The sequence below is a fragment of the Falco cherrug genome, chromosome 1, assembly GCF_023634085.1.
Source record: "Falco cherrug isolate bFalChe1 chromosome 1, bFalChe1.pri, whole genome shotgun sequence".
NCBI lineage: Eukaryota > Metazoa > Chordata > Aves > Falconiformes > Falconidae > Falco > Falco cherrug.
In genome coordinates, this window is record NC_073697.1 from 106419670 (window position 1) to 106429950 (window position 10281).

The 10281-nt window shown below is 52.0% G+C and overlaps 1 protein-coding gene across 1 annotated transcript; it reads right to left on the reverse strand.

Annotated features, from left to right (window-relative positions):
- Positions 1-2908: 2908 nt before the first annotated feature.
- On the reverse strand, positions 2909-9817 carry RHBDD2 (rhomboid domain containing 2). The gene is made up of 4 exons (XM_055698346.1): positions 9650-9817; positions 8147-8541; positions 7611-7761; positions 2909-5405 (listed from the first exon to the last, which is right to left on the reverse strand). The coding sequence occupies exons 1-4, from the start codon at positions 9784-9786 to the stop codon at positions 4973-4975; spliced, it is 1116 nt and encodes a 371-aa protein (XP_055554321.1). The 5' UTR covers positions 9787-9817; the 3' UTR covers positions 2909-4972.
- Positions 9818-10281: the final 464 nt, after the last annotated feature.

The following is a 10281-nucleotide window of genomic DNA, read 5'->3' on the forward strand; positions in this document are numbered from 1 at the left end:
CACGGGGGTCCCTGTGCAGAGGCTGGCACCCATCGGTGGGTCACCACCAGCCCTCCTGGGGGGCTGAGGGGCTGCTCTGCCTGGCCAGCCTGCAGCCAGGGCAAGCAAATGCTCCTGATTTACCCACAGCAAGGGGGTTCGGATGCTTTGGGGTGCCTTTCTCTAAACACTCACCCTGCTGCCACCCCCGCGTTGCACAGGCAGCTCCAGAAACATCCCCAGTGATGCTGGTGGAGAGCGTTTCACACCCCGGCTCCCGGTGGCACGGAGGGAGCGGTGCCTTCCCCTCACCTTTCTTTCTGAACCTGGGTCATGACTCTGCTGAGCCCAGCTTGGCCACAGCTTGCCCTGACCCCACCGAGCAGCCCCACTGCCAGGGCCCAGCCCCCGGCATCGTGCTGGGGTCACCCAGGGGCTGGTTCCCTCCCTCGGCCTGAGCATATGCTGGCACAACCGAGGTCACAGTCCTGCCACTATCGCCGTATTGACGCTGGCTTCAGAGTCAATAAAACCCTTGGGGAAGGTGCAAAGTCTGCGCCAGCTGAGGGGCAGGCACCCAAGGGTCCAAGAGGGGGCACGGACCCCAGAAGCACCCACTGTGGGGCAGCAATGCCCAGGGCTGCGGGGACACCCCCTTTTACAACGGCATCTGAGCAAAGGGCTCAGGGGTGCGTGGCCACCCAGGCACCACTGTCACCCACATTGGCTCCGGGACCAGCCCTGCAGGGGCTCCCCAGGGTAGAGGCTCCTCAGGGTGACTCCAGTCCGTGACCATCCCCCGCAGGGTGAATGGCCACAGGTTAAACATTGCAGTGGCCGGGATGCACCCACACCAGCCCCAAGGGGACGGCAGAACAGAGCTGGCTGATGGCTTGGGGTCATCCTCAACCCATCAGGTGCCTGGAGCAGGGATAGGCATTGTGGCACAGCCCATCCCGTGCTGTTCCCGTTAGGGAAGGGGGTGGCATCTCATCACATGCAACCTGAACACCCCAGGGGGATGGGGAAGCAGAGCCTGGCCAGCCTGCAGGGTCCCATCCAGTCAGTGCTCTGTTTCTACACATCTCTCTCCCACCTGCCACCAGGCATGTTGGGCTCACCCCTGGCCAGTCTCCTCCATCCCCAGGGCCGAGCTTTTGGCCGTGGAGCCTCCACAGTGCCAGCAAACAATCTGGGACCCAGTGGGACCTGGAGGTGATGTTTGGCCGCACCCTGGCCCTGGTGCAGGTAACCCAGCCCCCAGCGCAGGGTACCCGGCTGCAAGCGCATGCTTTGCCACAAATGAGTGACAGGAAAGCAAAGAAACACAGACCTGGTTTTCTTCCAGCATCAATGCCTCCTGCCAGGTCTCCCCGTGCTGCAGGACCCTGTTGCTCCCAGATGGAGCAGTGATGCAGATTCAAGCCAGTTCTGCTTTCCTCACACACCCCCGACTCTTTTTCCCTTGCACCATGGGGGGTGCACAAGAGGGGACGGAGCTGGGTTCTCCCAAATCATCCTTCCCGTAGCACGACCGCTACCCCGAGCATGGGGGAACAGCCGGCTCAGCTCCCAGTGCTTGTCCCCAGACACTTGTCACTCTGCAGTGACCCCTGAGGATACGGGACAACCCAAGGGGCTTTCCTGTCTCGTTGCCTCCAGAGCAGATGCAATCCTGATGCTGAAAGAAGTGGCAGTTTTACTGGGAATGCGCCAGAGGCACAGAATAGCAAACCTTCAGGGGCAGCACGGTCCCCAGGAGCAAGCCATCCCAGCCTGAAGTGGGGGTTTATTGGTTAAGGATTTTTTTCTTTGTTATTTTTTCCCCTCCTACCCGCTTTAGGAACTTTAATTCTCTATCTCCCCTCCAAGGAAATGATCTGGTACTGCAACGGGTGATCAGTGATGTTGCTGTGAGCTTAGTTAGGCAAATGCCAAAGCCCAATGAGCTGGTGATTTTTACCTCACTCTCTTACAAATGTAATTCCTCTTTTCAGCCTTGGACACAACGTTTGCAAATGCCTCATCCCAACTTCTTCCCTCCCTCCCTCCCAGCAACTTCCCTTCCCTGGGCAAGGAGTTCCCAGTTTGCCACAAACCCTGGGGAACGGGAACTTGCTTGGACTCCACAGAAGGACCTCAGCTGGTTTATACAAAAGCATTTCACTGTGAAACAGCTGCCTACAGGAAAGGCAGGGAACAGATTTCACTAGGAAAAAAAAATCTTTGCAAACGCCTGTCTGAAGGCCACTGAAGACTGGTACAACACGCTGCAAGTGACAGGCAGGTGCCGAGGCAGTCATGCAGCTGGGATTGGAACAGCCCTGGCGACACGGTGGAAGCTGTAGAGGTCAGAGAGACCCACTGACCTGCCAAGGTCACCAATAAACTCACCAAAGAGTTGGGAGCAGAAGGAAAAAAAACCCAAACTGTGAGTTTGTACCCATCCTGCCACATCCCATCCCCAGGGCTCACCTGGAAAGCTGTGGCGGTTGCCTTGTCCCAGCGTGGAAAGGTTAGTGGCTGGTACCTGCTCCTTGCACAGGGGCATGTCCCTCACTGCCAAAACAGCCCCTCCTGGAAAGAGGTGGGCTGTCTGCCCCCCACACCAGGCAGGCTTGGGGCTGGTCTCGCTGCCAGCAGCCACACTACAATGACTCTTACAGCCCAGGGCTTCCTTTATCACTGTAAAGCCATGAAACTACTCACTGGAAACACGCCATCCCTTTAGAGGCTCTGCAGGGAGAGTAGTTCTCTTACTAGATCAACCGATAAATTCAGAAAGGAAAATAACCAGATTCCAGCCCCACAAGCATTTTCCAGTGTGCAGTACCACTCATCCCCGGTGCACATCCTTTGTCAACAACCTGCCCCACAGCTAGTGCCTAACCCACCATCCCAAGGAGCACACTCCAGCTTGAAAGCAAACCTGGAGACTTAGTACTTTGTCTTTCACGCTTAAAATTTGGAGGTATACAACATCTGCAATTGCTACTAGTCTTCATCACCATTCTGCACATTTCTGGAGAAAACAGTGAACAAATTCCTAGGTTTACAGGTGAGGCTCTCACAAGGAGGAAAATCAAGGCACAAATGAGAGTAGAGTATCAACATTTCAATGTCATCTCTTGCATTTCTTTCTTGGTATTAAAATCACACTTTTAAGTTTTTACTTTTTATAAACAAGCACCTTATTCTGTTCTTGCTCCACACTAACCACCTAACAACGCAATTGCTTTCAGCAGGAAAAAAAGGACCATGAAGTCAAGTCCTTTTGGGATCCCATGGAGGAGCAAAACACTCAGGGATGAGACAGAGCGGGCCACCAACTCCAGGCTGGTTTTCCCAAACTGCTGCATCCTCCCGCAGAAAGCCCCTGCCCAGGTGTGCCGACCTTTGCAAGCAGAGCTTCTTACCAATGTGCATCTGAGGTCCAAGTCCTCAGCATTCACTTTGGTCTTCCCCCAAAGCAAGCCCCTGCGAGGCCACACGTAACTGTGGCAGCCATCCCAGAAGGGCTGCTGGAGAAGGAAGTGGCTATAGGGCAACACGGGGCTTCTTCAGACACTGAAGAGGGAAAAAAAGAAAGAGGCAAGTACATGCTTTGGTGCATGCAGCTCTGAACGGTGCCTATGACCTCCACTCACTGATAGCATCAAAGAGCCCTGAGGATATCGCGGTTTCTGGGGGACAGGTTAGGCGCTGTAAGAACATCTCTGTGAGCAGTAAATGGCACTTTCTGCTTCATGTAGCACTACTTTTTTGGAGCACAACAAAACTCTAAGCAAAGAGTCAAAGGTGATAGTTGAGATCCTGGCTGATTTACAGACACAGAGACAGCAGATTCCTCCGGGGCATGGCACAGTAAAGCAGCTACACAGCTGGAAATAAAGCTCAAGTCCCAGCGACTTAACCAAACTCCTTTGTTACTGCCACAGGCACCAAACACTGCATCCTGCTCTAAATCCCTTGCTGAAAACTCCCCTCTCCCACACACCTTTCCACCAGCTCTGCAGACAACAGAGAGAGATTGTGCTAACATTGGTGGGTGAGACATCTAAAGCTGAGCAGTGCGAACACCCCCAATGGCATTGCTACATTCCAGTTATTTCTTCTAACCCACTGTTAAGGTCCCTCCCAGCTCCTTGGGTCTCTATACATTCGCTCCACAAATGGCCAAAATCCCTTACTGAAGCATCTCCCACTACTTCACATGCATCTGAGGTTGCCTTATCGACAAGCACTGGCAACACAGGCTGAGCTAGCACCGTGCTAGCAGAAAACGAAGGCAACATGTTGATGCATGCACAGACTACAGCTAAGAAGGACCTTCAGCGTTTTAGAGCTGCGTTTTGGCGGGCAGAAAAGGGTGTTCTGTATTCTGTCCTCTTGCCCCAGCCCTGGTTTAACAAGCCCCCTTCAAGGCACACTCTTAGTGGAGAGGTCACTAGTAGAAGATATCTGTCCTCCTCCACTCAAATATTAAGTTATAAACTAAGGCTTCCACAATTTCTGCCTATTTGGTGTCCTAGCTACATCACACCTGTAAACAAGATAGGAGCTAAGAGCCTCAGTGCAGCTGGGACATGTCCTTACTGCTGCACCCTAGTTAAACCCCAGATCAGTCCAGTGTTTTGATAATTAGGTTCCTAGCTTGAGTTGGGGAGCTGATGCGCTGTAACTCCAGTGACAGTGTGGAAAAAGGCAGCTGCTAAATACAGCAATGAAAAAAGACCCCAAAAAGACAAGAAGCACACAAGTGATACAGTCCCCATCCCCCAGCAATATCAAAAAGTAAAAAAATATATAAAAATTATAAATGAAATACAGTTAAAGCAGCCTGTAGCAGGGAACAGTGGAATGGCTTCACTGGAGCTACCAACCCATTCCTCTAGTCACCCCAGATACAACAAAGATGCCAGCAATGCACTGACGAGTAAGCGTCACGCAGTGATCCTGCCACAATGTGAGAGTCCTGCTGCTTTCTGGAGGATCAGTACACCTGCACTCTTGAAAATTCAGCTGAAACAGGAGGCGCTGTGGCTGCTGGATACCCTGATGCTTGCTGAATGCCAGCCAGGGGGCCCACGCCTGCAGGCGTCTGTGGATCAGTGGGGCACACATGCTGCGGGGGAGAGAACATGCCCAGCTGGCAGCACTGTCCGGGCGAGGTTCCAGCATGGGTCTGCACATAATGCTCTCCGAAGGCACCTCCGGCTTGGTGGGGGGAAGAAGTGAGGCTGTGTCCTGCACTATGGCCATGCTGAGATCCCTTGTGCCCCAGAACATGGCCATATCCTGGAGGGCAGATATGTTGAAACCCCTGGCTCTGCACATTGGGGTGCTGCATCTGGGAAGTAGGAAGAGTCGGAGGCGAAGAGCAGTAGTAGCTTTGAGTGGGGTAGGCGCCTGGTGTGGGGTTAATCCTGGGCAGGAAGAGAACAGAAGGTTACACTGTGTTCAGAACTGGCATCCTCTAATGAGGGCTGGAAGTGCCCTGGGGGTAGATTTCCTCCTGACCAGTGCTCAGAAAGGTCACTGCAATCCATCAGAGAGATTCACTACAGCAGGAGAAGCTCTTAATATAAGCAGCACTTGAGTAAAAATAGGTTTACTGGCCTCCCAGGACAGATGTTCCCACTCTTCCAACCCACACCAATTCCCCACCAACTGAACAAACGCGGTTCTTGGCCCCGGTCTCTTTGTGCAAGGAATACGCAAGCCAAGCGACAATGTGCTTTTTGATTTCCATACGCATCCTCCCTGCCTTCCCCTGAATGACACATCTGTTAAGTTATTCATCAGGAGAAGTCATAGCTGCCAAGTGTCATTTGTTAAGAAGCCATAAAGGCCTTTGGTGTAAGTAAGAGCCCAGGTTGTAGAGTGAAAAGGGAAAGGAGGGAAGTTACAAGTAAAATTAAACATGCAGAAGCAAGGTCTAGAAACAGCCTTTGCCAACAGAAGGCATGACTCATCCCACCGAAACACATCAAGAGAGAGGCAATCTGCCTAGAAGCCAAAGCCTCTGGGACTTCAGGAGTACTGCTCAGCCCACGCACAACCCTAAGATGAGCGCTGAGAACCAAGACAATATTCATGAAGACCATAACTGCCAGGTCCCCAGCAAGAATAAGAAACTGGCTCATGCTGGGGTTTTTGGGCTTGGATTTTTTCTTTTATTCAGGGTGTGGGTCTGTTGTTTGGTTTGATTTTTGTTTTGGTTTGGATTTTTTTTTATTTTATTTGTGGGCACAAACATGATACCAAAGCCTGGATGTTCTAGAAATGTCTCCTGTCCGGTAGCAAGTTGACGCCTTATGTTATGAAAATTTTATGAAAATTTGAAAAAAATAAATAAAGAAAACCCAAACCATCAAGAGCTCTTGGTTGGGAATAAGAATCAAAACAATAAAAATTAAGCCCCAGCAGCACATACAGAACTTGTGTGTAAGACACAGAGACATGCAAATTTAACTGCAGAAATGGAAACATCCTAGAAACACCTTCCCACACCCTGATTGATAGTCAAATGTTTATGTAAATACCTTTGAGCCAGAACAGTCTATTTACGTCACCTCACCTAAAGAAAGCAGGTTTAGACACAGAGCTGAGACGCTGTGTGCAACAGTCATCAGCAGAAGCATTAGACTGATGCAGACACAGGTTCAGCATGCAGCGAGACAGTCCCTACTCCCAAAAGCAGCACTTGCACAGAAGGGAGAGAGTAAAAGCACAAATGCTGCTGGATCTGCCTGGCCTCCCTGGCAAGCACTCACATGTTTGAGTGCCCTAATGGGTCTGGGGCACACTCCTGCTGCAGGCAAGGGTTTGTTTTATGGTTTCCTCATGGGTGAGGGCAGATGCAAACACTTGGGAATGCTTCCACTTCAAAGAACGCTTTACAGTGAGCTGATGGCTTAAACAATACATAGGGTTTAACCCTTAAGAGAAAATTATCCTTCCTCTGTGAAACTGAAATGAATAGGGAAAAATTTGACCTACATTCCCAAGCTTTTTAGAATACAAGTGAGTTCTCACGGCTTGTGATACACACAAACTTAAAACTATTCCTGAACGTCAGCCAAGGGCCCCAAGGCTTCTTTTTGGTAAAGCAATCTTGCCTTTACTGAAAACATGTATTGAAGGGTCTACATTGAACTTTGTGACATCTTTAATTTATAATGCTCTGCTCCTACATAGATTTGGACACAACTCACTTCACAGCATTCCTGGGAGGTGAGGTGGGGCAAAGAAAGATAAAGATCATGCCCCAGGGAGCCACACAGCCAGAAACAAATGCCCTAAGTCCTAATGTTAGAGCAGAATTGCACAAAACTAACTTTCATGTCAGCTAAGCTGTCATACTTCGCATGTGTACACACTGCCATTGCAGCAAATGAGAGGTCTTTCACCTCAATTTAGCTTTCACTGGAAGACCTGGTTGAGTTAATGTGTGATAAAGTATTAGTCACAGTAATGTCACTAGCGTAACATCAACGGGTCAGTATGTTCCCCCTGACACCCAGGATATGAAGCCACAAGCACAATATAGCTTTTACATGTGATGTAATGCCTTCACTTACACCTCAAAATTCCCCTACAAGATCTTTCACACGAACTCCTGTACTTACTTGCTGCTTTTGAAGACTCTTCTCTCTGCTAGGGACCCTGGGATATATTTCAGCCCTGGTATCCTCTTTAGTAGACTGAAAGGGAATACTTGGTCCAGCTTAGCACCCACTGACTCTGGAAAATCCAAGCAGACACAGTAGCCAAGACCATCTGAAGTCAGCAGCATGTTAAGGAGAACTGCAGTCAAAACACATTCATTTCATGCAGCCACACACAACCCCGCTCCAGTCAAATCATTTTCCCTGGAGAATTCTCCCAGTTCTAACCAGCACCACCTTTACAGACCACCACCCTCCTCAGCTCTGTGTTCTCTATGCACACTAAAGCCACAGGGTAAGTAGAAGTCTGAGGTAAAAAACAAACGCAGAACTGGTGTGATGAGGACCAGCAAAGCCAGTGAGAGTTTAAAGGAGAGCAAGGGCCCAGGAAACACCATAAAGCCACTGCATCTTGGCAATGACAACCACAGCATACCCTCCCCATTGCGGGCCAGCAATCCCACTCTGGTTCAGGGCTTTGCACTTGGAAAGGATACAGGCTTCCCCAGCTAGGAGCCCACACAGGTTACTCAAGAGAGAAGAGTGGGGTATAAACCATGCTACAGAGAGCATAACCCACGGCACCAGCACCACTGGAACTCTAACCCCCAAAAAGAGAGTCCTCTTCATCCGTGAGCGAGTGGTGGACACACCCAATGTAGCAAAAGCTACAGGCATGAATCCTTTGGCATCTTCTACCTCTGACACCCTCGAGGCAACAGTCTCGAGTAAGAGATACAGGAGGCCAGAGAGGACAGCAAATGCAATGGTGAGGAAGCAGTGCTTCACAGTGCCAACATTCTTCTCAAAGCTGCCAGCAAAATACCAGATGAGAACGGCACCACAGGTCAAGGATATCAGGTCTTCATAGACAAAGATGTAGGTAACTAACCTGTGAACTGAGCACACCAGCACATCAGAAAGGTGGAAGGCAGCAATGAATTTGTTTTAAACCACTACAGTGACCTGCTTGAGCACAGAAAGAGTAAGCCTACAGGATTAATTAATAGCTTTCATTTCTACCCTGGTGTAGGAGAGAAGGAACTTGAGGCCTCTAAAACTAGGCGTAAATAACCAGAGTTAAAACAAGCGCTATCCTGGGTATCGCAGACATATGGACTGACTTGCTGCTTCCTGGAAAGCTGCCTAGAAAAAGCAACAGTATCTGTAGTAAATCACAGTCTCATCAAAAGAGAAGGCAAGAGACGCAAAAATTAACTGTTATGGTAACTATGATTTTGCTTAAGAGAAACACTTCTTGAACTGCTAGAAAGCTGACTTTTCTCACAAAAAAATGCCTGGAGGTTCTCAGACCTCAGAGGTGCTCCCAGGCCCTCTGGTGAGCTGTTCTCCTGGGCACTTGGTGAGGCCTGAGGCAAAATGATCCACCTTCCTCCCACCACCCTCAGTCCTCAGCCAGAAAAATAGCAGTTGAGAGCACAACCCGGTGCAGCCTGACTGCCCCGCTTAGAGCATCTGCCTGCTAAAAGAAATCACTGCACAGGGCAAAAGCAGAAAAATGGGAATTAGAAGCGTGATAAAAATCGTTCTGGGAATACCAGAAGGACTGAGGAAAGCAAATCCCTCAAGCTCCCAGCAGTGTACACCCACTCTGCATGGTGTCGAGGGCTAGAGATGGGTGCCAAGGCAGGAGCAGCCTGGTAGAGGGGTGCTGAGGTGGACGCCCAGCAGGCTCAGCGCAAGCCGGGGGAAGTGCCAAGGGAGTGGGAGCAGAGCACACAGTGCGGGTCGCGGGGAAGGCCTGCAGAGGAGGGCCACGGACCAAGCAGCAGGCTCTGTGAGGGACTTGAGGAAGCGCCCAGACCTGGGGGCAGAGCAGGGGGTCCAAGGGGTTCAGGGCAGGCCAAGGGGGAGGCCGGGAGAGGCAGCCACCAAGGCTCGGTGAGGCCTGGGCTGCGGGACCGACGGCGGCACCAGGGGCCGGGGAGGCGGAAGGGCCGAGGAGGCCGCAGCTGCTCCCCCCGGCCGCGCCCGCTCACCTTCCCCCGCACGCAGAGCGGCAGGCCGCAGCGGGCCGGCGGGGCGGCCGGCAGGCGCTCCCCGCAGCAGCCCGGGCGCAGAGGCGCCGAGCGAGAGCAGCAGCGTGAGAGCGGTGGCAGCCGGCGGGCGCCCCCATCCCGCCGCCATGCTGCCGCGCGCAGCCCCACTTCCGGCCGCCGGCGGAAGGCCTGGACCGTTGCCGTGGCAACGCGAGGCGCTGCGGCGCCCCCGGTACCATGGAGACGGGCGGGCGGGGTTTGGGGGTTTATTCCGCTCCTTTTTAAATTTTTTTTTAAATTATTCTTATTGTTTCCCTTTCCAGAAGGGAAATCTATCCCCGGTGAGAGATGTGAGCTATTGCTGGGAGCCTGCCCCAGGCTGGGTTACCGCCGTCCCACCGCCATGCACAGCCTCCCCAGGGCACGGGAGGCCCTGCCGAGCTGTACCCCCCGTCCTCTCCCTGCTGCCATGTCACGGTGTTAGGCTGCTTGGAAGGGCCGAGAATTTCCCTTCAAGTGTGGCAGATGAAGGTGGGGAGGAGCACCCGTGCCAGAGCTGTGTCTGCCCACCCACGCTGGTGCAGATGGAGGGGTTGCCCGAAGACAGGCCTCCTCCATGTCAGTGTGTTACA

Coding starts and splice junctions, on each gene's coding strand:
- RHBDD2 (XM_055698346.1), bottom strand. CDS start 9,786: ATGGGGGCGCCCGCCGGCTGCCACCGCTCTCACGCTGCTGCTCTCGCT. Junction 7,762..8,146: donor GCTCCTAGCTGGGGAAGCCT/GTATCCTTTCCA, acceptor TGCTGACTTCAG/ATGGTCTTGGCTACTGTGTC. Junction 5,406..7,610: donor AGAGTCTTCAAAAGCAGCAA/GTAAGTACAGGA, acceptor CTTCCTGCCCAG/GATTAACCCCACACCAGGCG.